This window comes from Salvelinus sp. IW2-2015, linkage group LG15 (genome assembly GCF_002910315.2).
Source record: "Salvelinus sp. IW2-2015 linkage group LG15, ASM291031v2, whole genome shotgun sequence".
Taxonomy (NCBI): domain Eukaryota; kingdom Metazoa; phylum Chordata; class Actinopteri; order Salmoniformes; family Salmonidae; genus Salvelinus; species Salvelinus sp. IW2-2015.
Window position 1 is genome coordinate 16,440,066 of NC_036855.1, and position 25,313 is coordinate 16,465,378.

Sequence of the window (25,313 nt, forward strand, 5' to 3'; positions counted from 1 at the left end):
CCACTACCAAGGACTGTGGGCTCTCCTTCTCCGTGACCGACGTGAGTAAGACATTTAAAAGTGTTAACCCTGGCAAGGTTGCCGGCCCAGACGGCATCCCTAGCCGCATCCTCAGAGCATGCCCAGACCAGCTGGCTGGAGTGTTTACGGACATATTCAAGCTTTCCCTATCCCAGTCTGCTATCCCCACTTGCTTCAAGATGTCCACCATTGTTCCTGTATCCAAGAAAGCAAAGGTAACTGAACTAAATGACTATCGTCCAGTAGTACTCACTTCTGTCATCATMAAGTGCTTTAAGAGGCTCTACCTTACCTGACACCCTAAACCCTCTTCAATCTGCTTACCACCCCAATAGATCCACAGACGATGCAATTGCAATCACACTGCAAACTGCACTGTTCCATCTTGAAAAGAGGAATCAATATGTAAGAATGCTGTTCATTGTTCATTGACTATAGCTCAGCAGTACCCTCCAAGCTCATCATTAAGCTTGGTGGCCCTGGGTGTGAACCCTGCCATGTGCAACTGGGTCCTGGACTTCCTGATGGGCCTCCCACCAGGTGGTGAAGGTAGGAAACAACACCTCCACTTCGCTGATCCTCAACACAGGGCCCCCACAAGGGTGCGTGCTCAGCCCCCTCCTGTACTCCCTGTTCACCCATGACTGAGTGGCCACACATGCCTCCAACTCAATCATCAAGTTCGCAGATGACACAACAGTAGTAGGCCTGATTACCAACAATGACGAGACAGCCTACAGGGAGGAGGAGAGGGAGAGTGGTGCCAGAAAATAACCTCTCACTCAACATCAACTAAACAAAGTGGCTGATTGTGGACTTCTGGAAACAGCAGAGGGAGCACACCCCTATCCACATCAACGGGACCGCAGAGGAAAAGGTAGAAAGCTTCAAGTTCCTCGGCGTACACATCACTGACAATCTGAAATGGTCCACCCACACAGACAGTGTGGTGAAGAAGGCGCAACAGTGCCTCTTCAAACTCAGGAGGTTGAATAAATTTGGCTTGGCCCCTAAAACCCTCACAAACTTTTACAGATGCACAATTGAGAGCATCCTTTTGGGCTGTATCACTTTATGGTACGACAAATTCACCGCCCGCAACCGCAGGGCTCTCCAGAAGGTGGTGCGCTCTGCCCAATGCATCACCGGGGACAAACTACCTGCCCTCCAGGACACCTACAGCACTGTCACAGGAAGGCCAAAAAAATCATCAAGGACAACAACCACCCGAGCCACGGCCTGTTCACCCCGCTATCATCCAGAAGGCGAGGTCAGTACAGGTGCATCAAAGCTGGGACCGAGAGACTGAAAAACATCTTCTATCTCAAGGCCATCGGACTGTTAAATAGCTATCACTAGCCGGCTTCCACCCGGTTATGCAACCATGCACCTTAGAGGCTGCTGCCCTATATCCATAGACTTGGAATTACTGGCCACTTTAATAACGGAACACTAGTCGCTTTAATAATGTTTAAATAATATTTACATACTGCTTACTCATCTCATATGTATATACTGTATTCTATTCTACTGTATTTTAGTCTATGCCACTCCGACATTGCTGGATCTAATATTTATATATTCTTAATTCCATTTGTGTGTGTTGTTGTGAATTGTTTTAGATACTACTGCACTGTTAGATACAACTGCTCTGTTGGAGCTAGGAACACAAGCATTTTGCTACACCTGTAATAACATCTGCTAAATATGTGTATGTGACCAATACATTTTGATTTGATGTGAAAATGACATTTCACTGTGAACATAAGATCCATTGATAGTATTTCCACATATTTCATGATTTACAGTAATAGCATCATCCCTCATTTTGATAGCCTACGAGCTCACAAGCTCATTCTGTATCACAGACAGTTCCCACAAATAACCACAGCTAGGCTTACTGCTGAATCAGGTTATCTACAGACATATGAACTGTTGTGGAAATTCTTACACAGGGACACTCGAAGTCAATCTTAAATMAATCATTGTTTTTATCAGCTCGCTGGAGAGGTTCCAACAGACTTGATACACCATAGTGAACGTTTGTCAGGAGCTCTAACGGGGCAGTCCTGTTAGTTCCTTTATATACATAGTTGCATGATTTAGCTTATTCATAATTAATGAATCATTAACGTTTACTTCATTCATGTGACTGACCAATACTGGGTCATGCATGTGACAGACTAATACCTCACAAGGCTTCTTCTCTCTAAGCTGAGACCTTGAAACTGAGATATCCCTTTCTCTAAACAAGGGTCTGGGCGTACTGCCAAATTGCAGACACTAACAGTGAGGATTCTTTCAATCAGTCACTTGCATGAACACAGAAATTGGTTTGTAGAAAAGCACAAACACAGAAATGGATAAATAGAAAAGCACCAACATACAATTTTCCATCACAGAACCTATCTATATGTTTTAGATCAGTGATGTTCATTATAATAATTTCTCACCTCAATCATCAGGCTTATAGCTTTATTATAAGACTACATAAGATAACTAAGTCAAGTGCATGAGTAAATTCTCATTTAAACATATTTCTAATTTGAGTGCTTTATACTGTATATATATCTACACGATACATGAAATTCAATAAATATACATTACAAAAATAAAAACTAACATCTGACAAATAACATCTTCTACAGTATATTCCTAATAGGCTGCAAAAAGACCGAAGTCAAACTGAAACGGTGACCTCTCCCTGTAAAGTGGCTAAAATAAGTGTTCCTGTTTCACTTCACGTGTTCTTATTGTAATCTACCATGATTCATTAAATCTAACATGTGTTTGATAAAAACATTAAATATTGACACTGCTATCACCTAAAACATTTGAAACAGAGTAGTGGCATTACTTGATAGAGTACTTCTGTGTGAACACACGTGTTGGCACACAGAGCTACAGCAGACACAAAAACACACAGTGCTGTATATAAGTTACGTACAGTAGCCTACAGTAAAATACAGTGGAGGCTACTGATGGGAGGACGGCTCATAAGAATAGCTGGAATGGAGTCAATGGAATGGTATCAAACATGTGGTTTCCATGTGGTTGATACCATTCCATTGGCTCCATTCCAGCCATTCTTATGAACCGTCCTTCCCTCAGCAGCCTCCACTGGTAAAATATGAATGACATAATCAGTAGTGTCACTTCAACGGGAGTTGTTGTCGCTCCACTGCATGTGATGCATTACAAATGTGGTGCTTGATAACAGTGCGGCCAAAGATGATGATAGTTAGTGCAGTGTTTACAGGAAATATGGTGTCGTTGTTCTGGGTGGAATTACTCTCTCCGAGTCGGGCACCGCCCGGAACAGTTTGGGCTCCCTTGTATTGGCGTCTTTGAAGACCATGATGGAGGCAATGTTGCCACAGCGATAGCAGTAGTTAGGAGCTGACCAGACCGTGACCAGCTTCTCATCAAACATGAACTTGTAACCTTCGTGGACTAGTTGATGTGCCCGACAGATCAACGTCAAGTTGTTGATGTGAACAAACTGCACATCGAGGGATATATAAACAAAAAAAGAAAGAGAGTGAGATGAATGTGAAAAATAAAACATGACTATTACCCATTTCATATACAGTGGGGAGAACAAGTATTTGATACACTGCCGATTTTGCAAGTTTTCCTACTTACAAAGCATGTAGAGGTCTGTCATTTTTATCATAGGTACACTTCAACTGTGAGAGACGGAATCTAAAACAAAAATCCAGAAAATCACATTGTATGATTTTTAAGTAAATAATTTGCATTTTATTGCATGACATAAGTATTTGATACATCAGAAAAAAGCAGAACTTAATATTTGGTACAGAAACCTTTGTGTGCAATTACAGAGATCATACGTTTCCTGTAGTTCTTGACCAGGTTTGCACACACTGCAGCAGGGATTTTTGCCCACTCCTCCATACAGACCTTCTCCAGATCCTTCAGGTTTCGGGGCTGTCGCTGGGCAATACGGACTTTCAGCTCCCTCCAAAGATTTTCTATTGGGTTCAGGTCTGGAGACTGGCTAGGCCACTCCAGGACCTTGAGATGCTTCTTACGGAGCCACTCCTTAGTTGCCCTGGCTGTGTGTTTCGGGTCGTTGTCATGCTGGAAGAACCAGCCACGACCCATCTTCAATGCTCTTACTGAGGAAGGAGGTTGTTGGCCAAGATCTCGCGATACATGGCCCCATCCATCCTCCCCTCAATACGGTGCAGTCGTCCTGTCCCCTTTGCAGAAAAGCATCCCCAAAGAATGATGTTTCCACCTCCATGCTTCACGGTTGGGATGGTTTCTTGGGTTGTACTCATCCTTCTTCTTCCTCCAAACACGGCGAGTGGAGTTTAGACCAAAAAGCTCTATTTTTGTCTCATCAGACCACATGACCTTCTCCCATTCCTCCTCTGGATCATCCAGATGGTCATTGGCAAACTTCAGACGGGCCTGGACATGCGCTTGCTTGAGCAAGGGGATCTTTCGTGCGCTGCAGGATTTTAATCCATGACGGCATGGTGTGTTACTAATGGTTTTCTTTGAGACTGTGGTCCCAGCTCTCTTCAGGTTATTGACCAGGTCCTGCCGTGTAGTTCTGGGCTGATCCCTCACCTTCCTCATGATCATTGATGCCCCACGAGGTGAGATCTTGCATGGAGCCCCAGACCGAGGGTGATTGACCGTCATCTTGAACTCTTCCATTTTCTAATAATTGCGCCAACAGTTGTTGCCTTCTCACCAAGCTGCTTGCCTATTGTCCTGTAGCCCATCCCAGCCTTGTGCAGGTCTACAATTGTATCCCTGATGTCCTTACACAGCTCTCTGGTCTTGGCCATTGTGGAGAGGTTGGAGTCTGTTTGATTGAGTGTGTGGACAGGTGTCTTTTATACAGGTAACGAGTTCAAACAGGTGCAGTTAATACAGGTAATGAGTGAAGAACAGGAGGGCTTCTTAAAGAAAAACTACAGGTCTGTGAGAGCCGGAATTCTTACTGGTTGGTAGGTGATCAAATACTTATGTCATGCAATAAATTGCAAATTAATTACTTAAAAATCATACAATGTGATTTTCTGGATTTTTGTTTTAGATTCCGTCTCTTACAGTTGAAGTGTACCTATGATAAAAATTACAGACCTCTACATGCTTTGTAAGTAGGAAAACCTGCAAAATCGGCAGTGTATCAAATACTTGTTCTCCCCACTGTATATTGCTGTGTGAAATTGACAATGTATGTACTGCAGTGTGCATCTCTAATCAGTGGTGAACAAGACTAATCTTACCTCATTGGTGACCTTTGCACCAAACAGCCACCCAGCTCCCCTGGGGCTGATGGCCCAGGTGTCGACGTCCTCGGGGTCTGACCAGACAAGGTCACAGAATGCTCCCTTGTGGGGGATCTCCTGGTTCCGCTCAATGGTTCTGATTTGGTCCAGGGTCTTTATGTCTGGGGAGAGGCCCCCATGAACACACAGAATCTGCTCATCCATCAGCTGGCACAAGAAAACAACCAAAGTACAGCATTAGAATAACTGTGATAGTAGAAAATATCTTAAGGCTCATGTGTAATCATCTCCATGTTGGCTTGATATGCTAAAATTGTGACATGGGGGATTTGACTGCAGGAAATCAGAAATACAAAGCAATAGAGTTGTACTCACCGCTGCAACTGTTAACATATCAAACACTTTGGTACAGTAGCGCCAGGCATTGGCATTTCCATATTTGGTTTGGCATTCATCTGAAAGGAAAAATAGACCGGGGACATCCCATTTACAACCAGTGCACCTGGAGTCAATGGTTTGGATTGAACGATAACTACTAATGTAGCCTATTATTGCAACATTTGGTTGGGCTGGATATGGTGAAGTAATGAAAATCTCACCATAAAAGCCATATACTTGGGTTATTTGTCTGCTTTCGTGGTTTCCTCTTAAAAGCGTGATGCGGTCAGGCCATTTGGCTTTTAACACCAGCAGGTATGTGAATGTCTCCAAGCTGTAATATCCCCGGTCAACAAAGTCACCCTGTAGAGACACAGACACCAAATCATGATGGGGTGATTCTTGATGGACGTTGTAAACATGAAAAAACAATAACAGTCAAATCAATTAAGATAAATGGGAGTGGACAAGAGGAGAATAGTTGAGTTTTAACCAACCATGAAAATATAGTTTGTGTCTGGGACCTGTCCTCCGGTTCTGAAGAGTTCACACAGATCATAAAACTGAAAGAAGAAGAAACAACCAAGTTGACTTCATAACTACTGAGAATAAATGTAAAATCCATCAGCTTCAAACACAAATATCTAGCAATGTTGCTGTAAAGCTGTGATGGTCAATAAAGTAGCCTACCTGTCCATGTATATCTCCACACACAGTCACAGGGGTGGACACAGGCTGGACATTGGATTCCTCCAGCAATAGGTCACATACATAATCACATAACCTCTGAGGAAAAACCCACACTTGGTAAGAATAAGAAGCATAATGTAACAGTTTCAGAGACTTCAATGTGATGTGTCATGCAATCGTTTAATGAATGAATGGCATAGTAGAGAAATTCACAAGTGACAACTAAGCTACTGTAAATGACACTCTCATACCAATCATTTCGTCAAGCATGATGATGGCATCCGTTGAATTATAATTCTAGGCTATGGCATCACAGTCTGTGATTTCAGGTCAGGATGCTTCGATATGATTAGAAGTGATACTGATTTGGCTGTTGCTCATATCTGATAAGTAGGCTTCTATGCGTGCTGCTCATCAGGGTTATTTTTAGAGGTGATTGCCATTGCTAAGGCATTGATTCTCACCTTGAGGTCGTTTTCAGGTAAATATTTACACTGCTTGGCAATCTCCGCGTATTTACCCAGGTCCAGTGGCGCCATTGTTTCAGCTGTTCGCTAATGTTTCTACTACTATGCATGTTCGGTTCCGTCAGTCAGATTTACTGAACAGTTTGCGTTGTGCTGCCATCTGCTGTGTAGGATACGCACATGCATACTATAGGCCTTAGAATTTGGTTTTATATCCTCCGGACCCGGACAGTGCATATTGTGAGCTCTTTAAGTCTTGTTAAATCATAGTCAAATGAGTAATTATTGGATGTAACAGTTCTGTAGCTCTTGGCTTCATAACTAGCCTCTGGTATCATGTTGTGCAGCTCATGTCACTCCTGATCAATGTAAATACTGCTGACAACAAGTGTTAAGGCCTGTAGCCGCATAGCGGCGCTCGCACACAGTAGAAACAATGAGCGATTAGGCTACTGAGCGCACATATCCTGCCTAGGCCTAATAAATATCACAATCATATTTGTTTCATCTAACCCTCACAATAGCCTACTACCACTATATTTTACATGAATGGATTACCAATTGGGGTCATGTTGACCCCAATAACAAATGATTGAGAAAAGCAACTATATAAACGTAACTATTATCAAAACATTGTTAGAAATGTAAATAATGTTATCTGAAAAAGTATATATTCAAAACAGACTATTATTTAAGCAAAATTACAGCAATTTGCATATTCTGTCAAATGAACATATAAATGTTTCCCTTATATAATGTGCAGCTTTTTTCCAAAGTACAATACAGATTAGTACTAAAACGCTGATTTGCCATCATTTGATTTATAAGTAAATATTAATTTTGTCATATTTATGTGGTAAAAATGACTTCCATTTAAAGGCGAAGTACACCAAAATGTGAAATATACTTAATTTTATTGACAAAAAGTGATTCATCCATTTATCCTGAGAGCCAATGACAAAAAAATATATGTCTACGCTTTCATTATTTACTTACCCCACAGCCAGCATTAGCATCACTGGAAGTGAAACAATGTGGTAGGGCCTATGGCAGGATGCTTCAAAAAGCATGCACAAATCGTCAAAGTCACTTCAAACCACATGGTATAGCAACCAAAATATCACAAGTTGCACATATTGAATATATTGGACAATATTGAATGAGCCAGCACTGCTAATACACACCAATACAGCACTATGTACACATTCAGAGGGTAGCTGGTTTCTGTATTACAGTTCTACCTAGTATTCATACCACGGACAGACTTTTATGAGCTGTTTTGACTGTAACTAAGCATATATCTAAGGTAATTTTTGATTTTGTACACGTTCATACATAGTTATAACCATAGGCAAGTACATTTGGTTCTCCATATCTGCAGGTGATCTGTCTATCAGGCCAAGATCACTCCAACAGGTCCCCCTCCACCCTCTGAGGATATGTATAATTTAATATTATGTCTCCAGAGAAACCAGAAGGCACAAAAATAAGGTTGTTTTTGGTTTTGTACACAGCTATACGATGTTGTATAGAAAAGTACAATCTCAGGCAAGTACATGGAGACCTATATCTCTACAGATTATCTGTCTATCTGGTCAAAATAACTGATACAGGTCCCCCTCCACCCTCTGGTGGTATGGATAACTTGTTATTATGTCTCCAAAGAAACCTAAATTCAAATAAAGGTCATATCTATCAAATTACTATAGGCAGAATTAGTGTTTTGGGCTGGGGTCAAAATTTCCCCAGCGGATTAGATTTTTTTAAAGTACAGAAACATTAAATAATGATTTTGATCAAGTTGGTTGACAAAGTCATGAAAAATCTGAAGAATAAAAAAAAACACATTTGGGTTATGATTAAAAAAAAGACCCTAGTCAGTAGTATGAGGGTTAAATGTACCTTTTTTGGCCTACACTCACTTTCTATACATGTTGTTGCTTATATGTGGAAATCGTTAAAGAGGGGCCTATGTTATTTATTGAGTAGCCTAGCCTAGGCCGAATGTCCCAGAATCGAATTGATGTCGGCTCGCAGCCTAGGAACATAAAGTTATGTAATCTTAGAATGTAATATTATTATTTGTTTGAGTGTATCCCATTATGTTATCTTTGGGCTAATGAGGAAAAGTAAAACAGACTTCTCATTGCACTCAATGTGCACTCGCTCAGATTAGGCTACGCATTGAACCAATCAAATGCCTTTACGAAAGGAAAACAAACGCACCTTAACGTACCACGAGACCTCCCATCAATGTCCTCATTGGCTGAAGAGTGTAACAATTTAGAGCGTTTCATTGCGCTGTGCTAGACTGAACGGAAAGTGAAGCCAAGAAACTGCGGGTAGTTCGGTTCACAATCACTGAGAACAGCCGCTGAGGACGTCAATGGTGGAGTGGAGTACGCGAGCTAGTCCATTCAGGGAAAGGTCTGAGACAGACCCTTACTAGGTAGGGCTTTACATGGAGAGCTGAAATTTAATATGAGGTTAACGACCTTAATGATGTACATATCCCCGGCTTTGCTATTTATTTTGTATATTGGATTTTCTGATGCTGCACCTCGCGTCAACTCCTACGATGCTTCGCCTATCTCCAGGAAGCCTCGCTCAGCCTCCGAGAGCTTGGAACCGCTCTACACCACCTTGCCTAATCGTTTACCTGAGGGCAGGTTTGTGCTCCGCCAACTAACTGGGCTCACGCCGTCCCCTACTATTGGTTTCACCGGAGTGGCCAGCAAAACGATACTGGTCTCCACGACTCCTGTCTCGCCAACTGCAACCACCATTCAGCCACCAACAACTGACCCTACAACCCCAAGGCCAAGCACAGAAATGCTTTTCAACACTAGGAAAAAAAATACGTTTTTGAGCTCCAGAACATCCAATTCAAGCAAAATATCTACTGATGGGCAAGCATCAGTTTTTCCTCCAGAAAAAACGAACATGGTCTCCATGGTTTCTCGGCGGACGACTAATGATGCATGGTCTTCAGATAACATCGATGCATCGATTTCCTCCTCCGAGAATGGTCAAGGTGAGTAGCCTATGTTTGCTCTTGGGTGTGATTCTAAAATATATAATGTTCGAAGAAGCATGCAATTGTCATTTTATCTTGTGTATTGTACAGAATATCCTTAGACTGCCACACCTGGTTACACGTAATTATAAATAGACGGATATATGAACGGATTGAGTCACTGGACTTTAATTAATCACCTCACACATTCACCTAGGTTTGCAGAAATTGCCCTTTTGATGCAGAAACTCAATTCATATGTGGCCAAAGGCACAGTCAAAACAATGTCGGTATTATGGCTTTTGACGCAGAGCACAGGCGGGCTAAGAAACTGACAGCTTGTAGAAACAATAGATCACGGACCTCAAACCATGGACGGCAGTCTCCTTGTAAAATGATCAAATAACCGAATGATCCATATTAATTACAACATACCGGTTCAATATTTACCAATTGAGCACGTTTTGCGCTCACAGAGATGGGGCCCTTATTCTGAGGTAGGTTATGTGACAAGTGTGTCAGATATTATGGTGATTGAATCGGGGGGGGGCGGCATTTAAGCCATGTTTTTAGTTATTCATTCCCAGACTTCTCCATGTCCGCATAAAACCATGAGATTGTATTTTTCATACAAGCAGACAATAACATATGTCTTTTGGATAGTGGTTTGATCCCTTTGTGTCTATTCAACATCCTTAGACCACGGAAGACGGATAGGGGAATGTGCTACTCCGCATCCAATCAAAATGACCAGACCAAGACATGAATGAGCCAGCACTGCTATATGCTCAGCGGCTTGTCTCTCACCTCCGCTGCTCCGCTATTCGTATGCATCGCAGATGATTAACGTTCCGACAGAGCCTCTGTGGAGGTTGGGGTGGGCAACACTTGTTTAACAGCTATTTGTCACTGTATAAAATGGTCTCCCAGGTGAGTATCAGGGGGCTATGAAATTATACCAGTCCGATTTGGGGGTAGTTAGCTAGTCAGCGATTCTACAACCTTGTCGAGGCTCCGTTGTTCTCGGGTAAAGGTCACTCTGATAACAATATCAACAACCTGGGTTAATGCCTCACCTCACTGACACAAATTCTCTGCTTGATGTAACACATTTCTGGTGTGTTAGTGTGTTGACATGTACAGGCTTTCTTTTTACTCCTCCAAATCATTCAATGCAAATCATGGTGATAAACTATCACACTCTATGCTTCCCGCATTTCCCGGAGTTTAAAGCACAGTAGCATACAGTTGGAGAGGTGGTACCACCCTCCCATGTTTTTTGTTAGTAGCATAAACACTCTCATAGGAGGGTGTGTAACTTCAGACAGAGGTCATTTTACAGCAGCAGGTTGTTTTGAATCATCTCTGTCACATGTGTCCATCTGCATACTTGAACCATGCCGCCACACTGCTTCACTTTGCTGGAACTAATTACTATGAGGAAGATGGACATTTCCTCATCTCCTTTTTTCGCTGTGCTTACATTTCCCCTCAAACCAATTTTCTGCCGCTTTGAAATGTAACACAAACAGACATCAGTCATGTGCACATTTCCTCTGCACACACATTGCATGGGTTTTTGATCCTCCATTCTTATAGTATGTGGTTTGCACCTGTACTTATTATTGCATAATTTGGTTCCAAGGTTAACCTCTCTTCCTCCGTGCTTTGTCCCCAGATAGGAAGTAACAAGTAACTTGCTGTGATGGATCCTACAGTAGCTCAGTGCTATTTATTTGTGTGTAACATGGTTATAATTGTGTGTGTGTGTGTGTGTGTGTGTGTGTGTGTGTGTGTGTGTGTGAGAGAGAGATAGGGAGCTGCACGGCCCAAGATCTCAGAGTCTGGGGTGTGATCTTGGCTGACAGTTGTGCAGGGAAGATGACTTCAGTGAACAAATGGAAAGCTGACAGTGCTCTCCATGCTTGCATAACCGTGCCCTTTCCCTATTACATAAAGCTGGAACAGTGGCCAGAGATGGAGAGGGCTAATCTGAGGAGGAGGCGACTGTTTCAGAAAATGACATTAAGTCCTCTCGAATGGCCAAGCTGATGTCTGAGAAGATGGCACAACAATAGAGTACAGTGTTCTGAAAGTTTGAAGGTGTTTACAGACGTTCCGCGGTAAACTGCGATTGAACCGCGAGAAAATCCGCCTACCGTGTGTAGAGACCAGCGGTCCCGGTTTTTGTCAGCTCGATTTGACATTGCAACATTGTTTGATTGGTTGTCAAGATGAACTCTGCTCATTGGTCAACCATGCGCGGCGGCCGCTCAAGACTTCAGCTAATTTAATCTTTTGGTGCTTCGAGCCAGTGGCACCACCAAACATGCCGCTTGTAAAACCGTACCCTGTTGGATCATAGGACACACTTCTATTTCAAACCCATCATTCTCAGTTTCAATCTCCTACATGGACCTTGCAAGGACAAGCAACCTAGTCAACACACTATCAATGTCCAACTGTTCATTTTCTCTAGTCATGTGTATAATATGACACATATTCAACAATTAACATAATTTCCACAATCCTCTGTTTTGTTCTCAGCTTTCAACGTACAGTATTGTATAATGGTTTACAGTATGCAGCAGCCCTGCCTGCTTCCCACATAATTCCTGGAAATTAGGCTGTGTGAATAACAGCAACCTGTCTCCTCTCCTGTAAGAACAGCCCACATGTGTTCAACACCACACCAATGGCAGCCTGGTATTTCCTCTGCATGTCATGACTGTTGTGTCTCCCAGAAAAAAACAGAGTAATCTCATACTCCAACAGCAGCAGTCTGTATCCTACCTCATCCTCCTCCTTCCCCTCCATCTCTCTCTCAGAAACAGACGGGAGAGAAACACTCAGACTCCATGCTCATCATGCCTGAGCTCAAATAAATAATACATGCCCACTCAGCAGAGTCTACACGGTCATGCAGATATCTGGCACCTCTCATTGTGTGTGTGTATTTACAGAATATCCAAGTGGTGGTGTATTATAACAGTCTCCCCCTCTTTCTTGCTGTCTGTCCCTGCAGAGTCTCTGTGTAACTGCAGCAGTGAGGGGGCTCTAGATGTGGATGACTGTGACAAGAAGACAGGTCAGTGTGTCTGCATGTCAGGGTACACTGGGCTGCTGTGTGAGGACTGTGAGGAAGGACACTTCACCAATGGCACCACCGGCTGCATACCCTGTGGCTGTGACTCCTACGGAGCTGTCAACCACCTCTGTGACAGGTAAGAGCTCTCGCTTCCCATGGGCACTAATGGCGCTGGGAATGAAACACTAGACACCTATTTTTATTTTACTCGGCAAGTCAGTTAAGAACAAATTCTTATTTACAATGACGGCCTACCAAAAGGCCTCCTGCGGGTACGGGGGCCTGGGATTAAAAATAAATACAATATAAATATTGCACAAAACACACAACAAGAGACAACACTACATAAAGAGAGACCCAAGACAACAACATAGCAAGGCAGCAACACAACATGACAACAACATGGGAGCAGCACAACATGGTACAAACATTTATTTGGCACAGACAACAGCACAAAGGGCAAGAAGGTAGAGACAACAATACATCATACTCAGCAGCCACACATGTCAATAGGAGTGTCCATGATTGAGTCTTTGAATGAAGAGATTGAGATAAAACTGTCCAGTTTGAGTGTTTGTTGCAGCTCGTTCCAGTCGCTAGCTGCAGCGAATTGAAAAGACGAGTGACCCAGAGATGTTTGTGCTTTGGGGACCTTTAACAGAATGTGACTGGCAGAACGGGTGTTGTATGTGGAGGATGAGGGCTGCGGTAGATATCTCAGATAGGGGMGAGTGAGGCCTAAGGGTTTTATAAATAAGCGCCAGCTATACAGAGATGACCAGTTTACAGAGGACTATAGAGTGCAGTGATGTGTCCTATAAAGGAGCATTGGTGGCAAATCTGATGGTCGAATGGTGAAGAACATCTAGCCGCTCGAGAGCACCCTTACCTGCCGATCTATAAATTATGTCTCCGTAATCTAGCATGGTCATCTGAATCAGGGTTAGTTTGGCAGCTGGGGTGAAGGAGGAGCGATTACGATAGAGGAAACCAAGTCTAGATGTAACTTTAGCCTGCAGCTTTGATATGTGCTGAGAGAAGGACAGTGCACCGTCTCGCCATACTCCCAAGTACTTGTATGAGGTGATTACTTCAAGCTCTAAACTCGCAGAGGTAGTAATCACACCTGTGGAAAGAGGGGCATTCTTCTTACCAAACTAGATGACCTTTGTTTTGGAGGTGTTCAGAACAAAGTTAAGGGTAGAGAACTTGTTGGACACTAAGAAATCTTTGTTGTAGAGCATTTGACACAACATCCAGGGAGGGGCCAGCTGAGTATAAGACTGTATCATCTGCATATAAATGGATGAGAGAGCTTCCTACTACCTGCACTATGTTATTGATGTAAATTAAGAAGAGCGTGGAGCCTAGGATCGAGCCTTGGGTACTCCCTTGGTGACAGGCAGTGGCTGAGACAGCAGATTTTCAGATTTTCTACACTGCACTTGTTGAGAGAGGTAGTTAGCGGACCAGGCCAAAGACCTCTGAGACACCAATACTCCATAGCCGGCCCACAAGAATGGAATGGTCTACTGTATCAAAAAAGCAGCACAATATTGCTTAGAATCAAGGGCAATGTTGACATCATTGAGGACCTTTAAGGTTGCAGTGACACATCCATAATCTGAGCAGAAACTAGATTACATACCTGAGAATACTATAGACATCAGGAAAGCCAGTTAGTTGATTATTGACAAGTTTTTCCATCACTTTTGATAAACAGGGCAAAATAGAAATAGGCTTATAACAATTAGGATCAGCTTCATCTCCCCCTTTACATATTGGATGAACTGTGGCTGGCTTCCAAGCAATGGGAACCTACCCAGAGAGGAGAGACAGGCTTGGCGATGATAGGGGCAGCAACCTTAAAGAAGAAAGGGTCTAAACCATCTGACCCAGGTGGTTTTTTGGGATCAAGTTTAAGGAGCTCCTTTAGCACCTTGGACTCAGTGACTGCCTGCAGGGAGAAAATTGGCAGGGGGAAAAGAGGGAGAAGCATCGGGGATACTCACATTAGAAGGGGTGGGAGATGAGGAAATGTTGGACAGGCAAGGAGACATGGCTGAGTCAAATAGGAATCCTGACTTAATGAAGTGGTGATTTAAAGAGCTCAGCCATGTGCTTCTTGTCAGTAACAACCACATCATCAACATTAAGGGACATGGGCATCTGTGAGGAGGAGGGTTTATTCTCCAGGTCTTTAACTGTTTTACAGAACTTCTTGGGGTTAGACCCACAGAGAGAGAACTGCTCCTTAAAGTAACTAACTTTGTCCTTCTGGATAGCCTGAGTGCACTTATTTCTCATTTGCCTGAACGAGAGCCAGTCATCCTGAGTATGGTTGTGCCGAGCCTTTCGCCAAATGGAATTCTTGAGGTGAAGAAACTCTGCCAGATCACGGTCGAACCAGGGGCTGAACCTGTTTTTAATTCTCATGTTCTTTATGGGGGCGTGTTTGTTAACAATACCACTGAAAATATCAAAAAAAGAAGGTCCAAGTGTCTTCAACAGAGGGGATCAAGCTGATTCTATACCACTTTATAGAGGCGACTTCATGAAGGAAGGCTTGCTCATTAAAGTCAGGGCAGGCCGTTTCACTGAGCAGCCATTACGAACACAGGCTGTAAAACAGTGATCACTAAGGTCATTACAGAAAGCACCAGACTGATACCTATCAGGATTATTTGAGGATAACATCGAGGAGAGTAGCCTTTTCCGGGAGTTTGGAGTCATACCTTGTGGGATTGGTAATAATATGAGAAAGATTACGGGAGTCCCATTGCTTTAGGACTTGGTCAGGTGGTTTAAGCATGTCCCAGTTTAGGTCACCTAGCAGGACAAATTCAGACTTCGTGTAAGGGGCCAGGAGAGAGCTTAGGGCAGGTAGGGTACAGGCCGGTGCTGATGGAGGACGATAGCACCCAGCAACAGTCAACAGAGTATTTGAAAGGATATTTCTAGCTAATAGCTACCAAGCCAGAATTAATTTACATTTTTGAGTCCATATATACTGCATCTTTGGCAAAAATTTAGGGAGATGTAGTTTAGAAGTCAAATCTGTTTGAATAACTGATTTAGCAGATGCTGTTGTGCATAAAGATACTGCTCTGAAATGTATATTTATCTTGTCACAGAGGAAGTTGTAGAGTTAGAGCTGCTCCAAATAGCTAGTGTTTATGATATACCGGATCCATCTTGTGGAGTCATTATCCTCCTGGTCTTGTTCAGCAGCCTGGCCAGCCAGGCCACCATACTCCTGGCCTTTGTAGGAAGACACAGTGGGGCTGCTATACCTCGGTTGGTTCTCATATCTTGAGCTAAACAACACACTGCCACAGATGCAGCCTTACAGTTTGTGGGAAAGAGTGTGACTTGGAGAGAGGCAGCGTGTGTAGCTTAGGAACACGGTAAAAATAGCTGTCATATTTTTAATTTTAAAGCGTTGAAAGAGATGTGTCTGGTCAGAAATCTGAGTAAACATCGTTGAAATCCGTGTGATGTTTCTAATCCTTTGTAGGAAGACACAGTGGGGCTGCTATACGTCGGTTGGTTCTCATATCTTGAGCTAAACAACACACTGCCACAGATGCAGCCTTACAGTTTGTGGGAAAGAGTGTGACTTGGAGAGAGGCAGCGTGTGTAGCTTAGGAACACGGTAAAAATAGATGTCATATTTTTAATTTTAAACCGTTGAAAGAGATGTGTCTGGTCAGAAATCTGAGTAAACATCCTTGAAATCCGTGTGATGTTTCTAATCCCTAGTGGCAGTGAATCAGCTGTCAGAATATACAGCAGGTTGGGCCTCCCGAGTGGCGCAGTGGTCTAAGGCGTCACTACAGACCCGGGTTTGATCCCAGGCTGTGTCACAATTGACTGTGACCGGGAGTCCCATAGGGTGGCGCACATTTGGCCTAGCGTCATCCGGGTTAAGGGAGGGTTTGGCAGGGGAGGCTTTACTTGGCTCATCGTGCTCTAGCGACTCCTTGTGGCTGGCCGTGCGTCTGCAGAATGACTTCGTTCGTCAGTTGAATGGTGTTTCCTCCGACACATTGGTGCTGCTGGCTTCCAGGTTAAGCGAGCGGGTGTTAAGAAGTACGGATTGGCCTGTCATGTTTCGGAGGACACATAACTCAACGCCTCTCCCGAGCCTGTTGGGGAGTTGCAGCGTTGAGACAAGATTGTAATTGGATTGCAATTGCATATCATGGAATTGGGGAGAAAGACAGTAAAATACAAAATACAGTTGAAGTCGCAAGTTTACATACACCTCAGCCTTAGTTTTTCACAATTCCTGACATTTAATCAGAGTAAAAATTCCCTGTCTTAGGTAGGTGAATTTTGGCCCGTTTCTCCTGACAGAGCTGGTGTAACTGAGTCAGGTTTGTAGGCCTCCTTGCTATCACACGCTTTTTCAGTTCTGCCCACATGTTCTATAGGATTGAGGTCAGGGCTTTGTGATGGCCACTCCAATACCTTGACTTTGTTGTCCTTAAGCCATTTTGCCACAACTTTGGAAGTATGCTTGGGGTCATTGTCCATTTGGAAGACCCATTTGCGACCAAGCTTTAACTTCCTGACTGATGTCTTGAGATGTTGCTTCAATATATCCACAGAATGTTCCTTCCTCATGAAGCCATCTATTTTTGAAGTGCACCAGTCACTCCTGCAGCAAAGCACCCCCATAACATGATGCTGCCACCCCCGTTCTTCATGTTTGGGATGGTGTTCTTCGGCCTGCAAGCATCCCACTTTTTCCTCCAAACATAACGATGGTCATTATGGCCAAACAGTTCTATTTTTGTTTCATCAGACCAAAGGATATTTCTCCAAAAAGTACGATCTTTGTCCCAGCATCTTCACAAGGTCCTTTGCTGTTGTTCTGGGATTGATTTGCACTTTTACCAAAGTATGTTCATCTCAAGGAGACAGAATGCATCTCCTTCCTCAGCGGCATGACGGCTGCGTGGTCCCATGGTGTTTATACTTGCATACTATTGTTTGTTCAGATGAACGTGGTACCTTCAGGCATTTGGAAGTTGCTCCCAAGGATGAACCAGACTTGGAGGTCTGCAATTTTTTTCTGAGGTCTTGGCTGATTTCTTTTGATTTTCCCATGATGTCAAGCAAAGAGGCACTGAGTTTGAAGGTATGCCTTGAAATACATCCACAGGTACACCTCCAATTGACTCAAATGATGTCAATTAGCCTATCAGAAGCTTCTAAAGCCATGACATAATTTTCTGGAATTTTCCAAGCTATTTAAAAGGCACAGTCAATTTAGTGTATGTACACTTTTGACCCACTGGAATTGTGATACAATGAATTCTAAGTGAAATAATCGGTCTGTAAATTTTTTGGGGAAAAATGACTTGTGTCATGCACAAAGTAGATGTCCTAACCGACTTGCCAAAACTATAGTTTGTTAACAAGAAATTTGTGGAGTGGTTGAAAAACGAGTTTTAATGACTCCAACCTAAGTGTATGTAAACTTCTGACTTCAACTGTATATATATTTCTTTAATATACAGCAGGTCGACAACCTGTAGCTTTATATTTTATTGTGCCAAAGTAAGTCTGACAAACATTCAACATATGTTGCTGTTTTATACATGAATGTAAGTATATACAGTACATAGGACTCACGTTGTAGGATTAGGGTTACAAAGGGAGGGTATATTACTAGAAACTTTCAAAGTTTACCTGTAAACTACCAGACTTTTGGTAACTTTCAAGTTTTTATTTTATCAGATGACATCTAGTGGCCTTTGAGTACCTCAAATTATCACATGTGTCTGTAATTTTCTCTGGCTCTCTGTGTGGCCTTATCACATGTAAAGTATATAAAATACTCAAATAAGATTTGAAAATAATAAATAGAATGACAAAGCTGTGAAACATTATCCTAAGTAAAAACCATCAACTTAGTGAGTACCAAATGAGGGTTTCAGCATGAAATATCCCCAACATTTTTTTAATGCACTTTTTATTTTATTTTACTATGTTAATATATTTTGGCACCAAACTGGTGGCAGTTGTGAACAGTCAATAGTTGGAAGAGTTGCCGAGTTCATTGAAGATAATTCCGTTGTTTATTAGATGCATTTTTCAATAAGGCTATTTTCTCTCGAACCATATGGTAGAAACAATATGGACACAGATATATAAAAATTTAAAAAACTATGAATAACTTTTAAAACGTTATTCAAGTATAAAATACCAAAGTTACTATAGATTAACTGTTATTTACCAAAATTACAGAAGATTCCAGTCAATTTGGTAAATTACCAGTGTCTTTACAACCCTATGTAGGATAAAAATGTCCACCTTTTGCCTCGTGGGTCTCATTTGCCACAGAAAATGAATCAATAGAGCAGGGATCATCAACTAGATTCAGCCGCGGGACGATTTCTTTTCTTGAGCAGATGGTCAGGGGGCCAGAACATAATTACAAATCATTTGTAGACTGCAAATTCACCACAAGAAGCCCAAACATATTGACTAAACATAATAATTTCAAACCATGTTAACATTTGTATAGGATCCAATATCATCCAATATCATGGGAATACTTTGGAAAATAATACTTTGGAACAGATTTCCATAATTACAAATCACTTAGAGCTGATTTGCTGGTGTTTTTTATGTTTTTTATGTCCAACAATAAAAAATAAAAATGTTTAAAAAATTGTTTTTAATTGTGCCAAAAAATAAATCACTTGCGGGGAGCTAGTTGGGGAACCCTGCAGTATAGTATAGATCAAGTGAGAAGTGGGTGAAGGGTCAACTAGGCCAGGGGGTTATTCTGAGGGCAGGGACATATGGGGCTAGCCCTGCGCTCACACAATAATACTACCACACATAATATGATCCTGCTCAGACAGTCTGAGCCAACAGTGCTAACCCAGCTAATGTAGCAGTGGTCTAACCTAGGTCTCTCCCAGCTGGTAAGCACTGTGATTTACACAGATTAGCAGGCTCCCAGACCCCCCAGTCTCACGCTTTAGGGGATTTCTCTCATATACTGATGGACCATCTAGCCTTTCTGTATTACAGTCATAGTCCTACTCATATTTAACTTTGGCAACCTATCACATTTGCTATTGGAACTTTGTCAGTGTGTCTGTGTGTTGTTCTCACTTAGGTCTATTTAATTGCATGGCCAGGAACTGAGGGCTTGGATTACATTTATAACCTACTGGTTCCAGAACACAGCATACTGACCTGATCCAGCCTGGAACCTGGGGGAGGACCAAGATGTAATAGTCTTGCAGACACCTGGATCAGAGCTGCCTGCCTGGTATTTCTTCACATTTCATCAAGGACATATGAACTGATCGGGTCTAGGATGAGCATACTTCTGATCTGTAAAGTGTCTCTAGTAGTGCCACAGTTCTCTTCATAAAGACCAAAACAGGGTCAATCAAATGAAAAGATTTGGCATGGGTCCTCAGATCCTCAAAAGGTTCTATAGCTGCACCATCGTGAGCATCCTGACTGGTTGCATCACTGCCTGGTATGGCAACTGCTCGGCCTCCGACTGCAAGGCACTACAGAGGGTAGTGCAAACGGCCCAGTACATCACTGGGGCCAAGCTTCCTGCCATCCAGGACCTCTATACCCGGCGGTGTCAGAGGAAGGCCCTAAAAATGGTCAGACTCCAGCCACCCTAGTCATAGACTGTTCTCTCTGCTACCACACGGCAAGCGGTACCGGAGCACCAAGTCTAGGTCCAAGAGGCTTCTAAACAGCGTCTACCCCCAAGCCATAAGACTCCTGAACATCTAGTCAAATGGCTGCCCAGACTATTGTATTGCCCCCCCCCCCCCCCCCCCCATCACTGCCACTCTCTGTTGTCATCACTTTAATTAACTCTACCTGCATGTACATACTACCTCAACTAACTGGTTCCCCCGCACATTGATTCTGTACCGGCACCCCCCTATATATATATATTGTTATTTTTTTTTTACTGCTGCTCTTTAATTACTTGTTACTTTCCTCTTATTGTTATTTGTATTTTTTGAAACTGCATTGTTGGTTAGGGGCTCGTGAGTAAGCATTTCACTGTAAGGTCTACACCGGTTGTATTCGGCGCATGTGACTAATAAAATTTGATTTGAAAGTAGTTGAGGATGAGGTACTCTATGTGGATGTAGCACGGTATGAGATGTACTGTTTCAGTTATCTTGCATAGGAAGGATGAGCTCCTCTTTGTAGCGCCACTATATTGCAATAAGAATCTGCTTGGCTCCCAGACCACGAGACCATGTTGGTAGGAAGTTGTTACTTTTTAATTCACTCGTCTGTAAGAAGCTATATTTTACTGTGTCCCCGCTGTGCTCTTTACCAAAATAATTCCACAGGGGACCAACAACAAACAGGGAATATATCCTTGGCCACAGGGCTCATCAGTCAAAACAAAAGCTACTGAGCTGTGAGCTCGTCTTAGAGCCTTTGTTTTCAGGCATGATGATTAGTGCTAATGACTTGACCTGTACCCATTAGGCTGACAATATGCTCATTAGCACATACAATATGTGCACACTGCACATATACAGACAGCCGAATGCAGGAGGTGAAACATACATGAACCTGGCCAGTCTTTTCTTTAGCACTTCTCTCATGATGTGCGTTAGCAACTGGTCAATTCCATGCTAACGGAATTACGCTGAGACTGATTTTCTCTTTAAAATGTATACCAAACAAAAACCATTGAAATCAAATACGGAGTCTCACCGTAATTCCATTACCATGGAATTGCCCAACCTTAACATGTGAATGTGATTTGATGCCAATCCTCGGCCAAACAGGATGGGTTTTATACCAGTTCGTACTGCTGACTAGCTCTTGTACACTGATTCATCGGCGATTTGAGCATGTACATCTTGGTGGGGCAAACTCCCCAAGCAAAGCCACTACACAAGACTAAACAATACATTAATTGCGCTATAATGGTGACAAATGGTACACACAAACTGTTAGGACCTACATAAAGCTGTCCCAACAGCAGAGCTTTCTTTTCAGCACCATGGAATGAATCCTTACCACTGCTACAGCTGGCTATCAGCGGAGCCTTGTCTGGCAGCGAAACAGTTTACTGCCTTTTTAAAAAACATAGCTGATATGGCTGACTTTGTCACACCCTGATCTGTTTCACCTGTCATTGTGCTTGTCTCCACTCCCCTCCAGGTGTCGCCCATCTTCCCCATTATCCCCTGGGTACTTATACCTGTGTTCTCTGTTTGTCTGTTGCCAGCTCGTCTTGTTTGTCAAGTCAACCAACGATGTCTCAGCTCCTGTTTTTCCCCAGTCTCTCTTTTTCTTGCCCTCCTGGTTTTGACCCTTGCCTGTCCTGACTCTGAGCCCGCCTGCCTTGACCTGTCATTTAACACAGTCTGCACTTGGGTCTTACCTGAAACCTGATAATACGACTGACCCAGCAGACTTGGACCAGCTCCGCAACGCCATCTCCTCCCAAGGAGCCACCATTGATAGGCACGAGGAGTTGCTTCGCGGTCTGATGGAAGGGTTCCAGGCCATGGCCGAACATCACAACCTAGCATTGGATGCATTGTGGGAGAAATTCCATGGGTTGCCTACTAGGCAGCCTACCACGATGGTAACCTCCCAGCCCCTCAGTAACCCGGCGGGTAGCCGTTCCCCTCGGACCGCTCGAGGATAGCGCACATCATTATGCTGATGTCCGGGAGGGCACTCACCTGGGCCACGGCGGTGTGGGAGCAACAATCCYCCGTCTGCCTCAGTCTGGAGGAATTCGTGGCAGAGGTGAAAAAAGTTTGAGGTTCCGATGTCCGGGCGAGAGGCTGCCCGGAAGTTACTCCAGCTTCGGCAGGACTCCCTCAGTGTGGCAGACTATGCAGTGGATTTTCACACGCTAGCAGCGGCGGGTGCCTGGAACCCGGAAGTGCTGTTCGACACGTTCCTGCATGGATTATCGGAGGAAGTAAAGGACGAGCTTTCAGCCCAGGAACTACCGATGGATCTCGACTCATTCATCGCTTTAACCATCCGGATCGATGGTTGCTATGGGAACGTAGAAAGGAGAAGAGGTCTGATTGCGGTCCCAATCGCTCACTCAAGGATCCCACCTTGCATCTGATGAACTCCGGAAGTCCCCGGCGTCTACATTCCCGAGAGGATCCGAGCTTCCCCGAGTTCTTCCAAGAGCCCTCGAAGTCAGCCGATTTGCTTCTTCCTGAGCCGATCCAGCTCGGCAGGGATAGGCTGTCTCCAGCCGAACGCCTATGCAGACGTAACACCCAGAGTTGTCTGTATTGCGGTACTGCCAGTCATTGTGTGTCTACCTGTTCCTTCAAGAGACATAGCTCATTGGTAGGAATGAGTACTCTGGTGGTCTTAAGAATAATTTTGCTTCTCCCCTTACTCGCCCCCCTCTCCATGCCACCCTGCTGTGGGGCGACCAGTCCAAGTCTCTCCAGATACTCATCGACTCGGGGGCCGATATGAGTCTTATGGACGTTATCCTGGCATCCGAGCTGGGCATCCCCACTCAACCCCTCTCCATTCCCATGGATGCTAGAGCACTGGACGGGCGCTCTATAGGCCGGTTCACCCACTATACCACCCCCATCAACCTACGAGTGTCAGGGAACCACAGCTAGACGATCCAATTCCTGTTAATTGAGTCTCTGCAGGTTCCCTCGATTGACTGGTCTACTGGTGCCATCGTGGGCTGGTACCCGTTCTCCCACACTCATTGCCTGAAGTCAGCTCTGCCTGCCCCGGGACGTCTTCCTGGGGGCATGGAAATTTCCCTGAACCTCTCTGCCATTCCCGCGGAGTACCAGGACCTCTGGGGTTCAGTAAGACCCGGGCCACTGCGCTTCCACAGCACCGACCGGTATCCAAGAAGGTCAAGCCAGATGCGCCGGCACGCCGCTATAGCCACATGACTACACCCCCGGACCCTTCCCGCTCCAAGATCATTAGTCCCTCTGCTGTTCGTCCTCTGTTGCCCCATACCCTCCGTATACTTCCTACCTTTCCTGTGTCTAGAATTAAAGCCATGTCTCACAGCCCTGTGTCTCCTGTTTCCACGTGATAGACTTGCTTAAACAAATGTGGTTTCTACTGACAATTGAGATMTACAAACTATAGAATAGGGGACAACGAGTGGATAGAGTGGATAAGAGGCTATCCCTAATTTTGATTAAGACATTAATGACCGAGCTAGGACGGACGTAGTCAATATAATTAGTTGTTCAGCACTTTTGAAATGTACAGTGACAGAATTCAGAACATAGGCCGTTCTTAGAGTATTCTCCCTGTTCACCAAGTCAGAACCGTAGGATAAATATAAGCACACAAAGAAAGCTCTTTCAATATTCAATGATTACATTTCTCTAAAACAGGCTATAGGTTACATGTGTACCACCAAGTCAGAACATTAGGCTAAGTTATGAGGGGGAAAGGGACCAAATTATTAGGGTGAGGCACAGCTTACTACACAACATGCACTTAGTATTACCTTCTTAGCTACAGCTACGTATCTCCCTGGCATATTACATAATTTATGTAGCAGCATAAGACATTTTTTGACTCACCTTGTTGTGCTGTGCTCACTGGAACAGGAAGATGGCGCGGCAGTCCTTGTGGGCAAATTCTGGCAAAAAAGTCAGGTATTCTCTGGATTTATGGTGCTTTCAAGACAACTGGGAACTCAATTTTGGGGGGGGAATCATGACGTTAGGGATCTTATCAGGTTTCAGGAAAGACCCAAGTGCAAACTGTTGAAGTAACAATGTTTATTGTAACAAAAGGGGCAGGCAAACGACAGGTCAAGGCAGGCAGGGGTCGATAATCCAGAGTAGTGGGATCAAGGTACAGGACGGCAGGCCCAGGGTCAGGTCAGGCAGAGGTTGGTAATCCAGAGTAGGGGCAAAGGCACAGGATGGCAGGCAGGCTCAGAGTCAGGATAGGCCAGGGTCAAAACCAGGAGGACAAGAAAAAGAGAGATTGGGTAAAAGCAGGAGCCGAGACAAAACGCTGGTTGACTTGAACAAACAAGACAACTGACCCAGACAGACAGAAAGTACAGGTAAAAATACCCAGGGGATAAGTGGGGAAGATGAGCGACACCTGGAGGGGGGTGGAGACAAGCACAAGGACAGGTGAAACAGATCAGGCCGTGACAGATCTTCAGGTCGGAGCTCTAGAAAGCCGCCCGAGTTGGATTACCGTTCAAAACGTATTGTCCCAGTCGTAGCTAGTTTTTTCCCGAGTTACCAGTTGTCTTGAACTCACTGAAGTCTGAGATTTCCCAGTTCTGAGTTTCCAATTGTTTTGAACATGACATACAGCTGAAATTGGAAGTTTACATACACCTTAGCCAAACACAT

The 25,313-nt window shown here is 43.7% G+C and overlaps 2 protein-coding genes across 3 annotated transcripts in view; one reads left to right on the forward strand and one right to left on the reverse strand.

Moving 5' to 3' along the window:
• Positions 1-1,848: 1,848 nt before the first annotated feature.
• Positions 1,849-6,974, reverse strand: LOC111974198 (serine/threonine-protein phosphatase 6 catalytic subunit-like). The gene is made up of 7 exons (XM_024001845.3): positions 6,827-6,974; positions 6,363-6,458; positions 6,170-6,235; positions 5,894-6,035; positions 5,670-5,749; positions 5,292-5,501; positions 1,849-3,523 (listed from the first exon to the last, which is right to left on the reverse strand). The coding sequence occupies exons 1-7, from the start codon at positions 6,899-6,901 to the stop codon at positions 3,275-3,277; spliced, it is 918 nt and encodes a 305-aa protein (XP_023857613.1). The 5' UTR covers positions 6,902-6,974; the 3' UTR covers positions 1,849-3,274.
• Positions 6,975-9,118: 2,144 nt separating this feature from the next.
• Positions 9,119-25,313, forward strand: part of si:ch211-158d24.2 (multiple epidermal growth factor-like domains protein 9) — a 47,061-nt gene continuing 30,866 nt past the window's right edge. Inside the window, exons 1-2 of one of the 2 annotated variants that reach the window (XM_024001844.2) lie at positions 9,119-9,863; positions 12,871-13,069. In XM_024001844.2, coding sequence (XP_023857612.1) covers positions 9,311-9,863; positions 12,871-13,069 — 752 coding nt within the window. In that variant the 5' untranslated portion in view covers positions 9,119-9,310. The remainder of the gene's footprint in view (positions 9,864-12,870; positions 13,070-25,313) is intronic. The other variant, XM_024001843.2, reaches the window with a different exon arrangement.

What these genes read in the sequence shown, in the direction of transcription:
- LOC111974198 (XM_024001845.3), bottom strand. Translation starts at nt 6,901, where the DNA reads ATGGCGCCACTGGACCTGGGTAAATACGCGGAGATTGCCAAGCAGTGT. An exon ending in GTGGAGATATACATGGACAG is followed by an intron (nt 6,236 to 6,362) that starts GTAGGCTACTTT and finishes TTCTTCTTTCAG; the next exon opens with TTTTATGATCTGTGTGAACT. An exon ending in GTGCAAAGGTCACCAATGAG is followed by an intron (nt 3,524 to 5,291) that starts GTAAGATTAGTC and finishes CTCGATGTGCAG; the next exon opens with TTTGTTCACATCAACAACTT.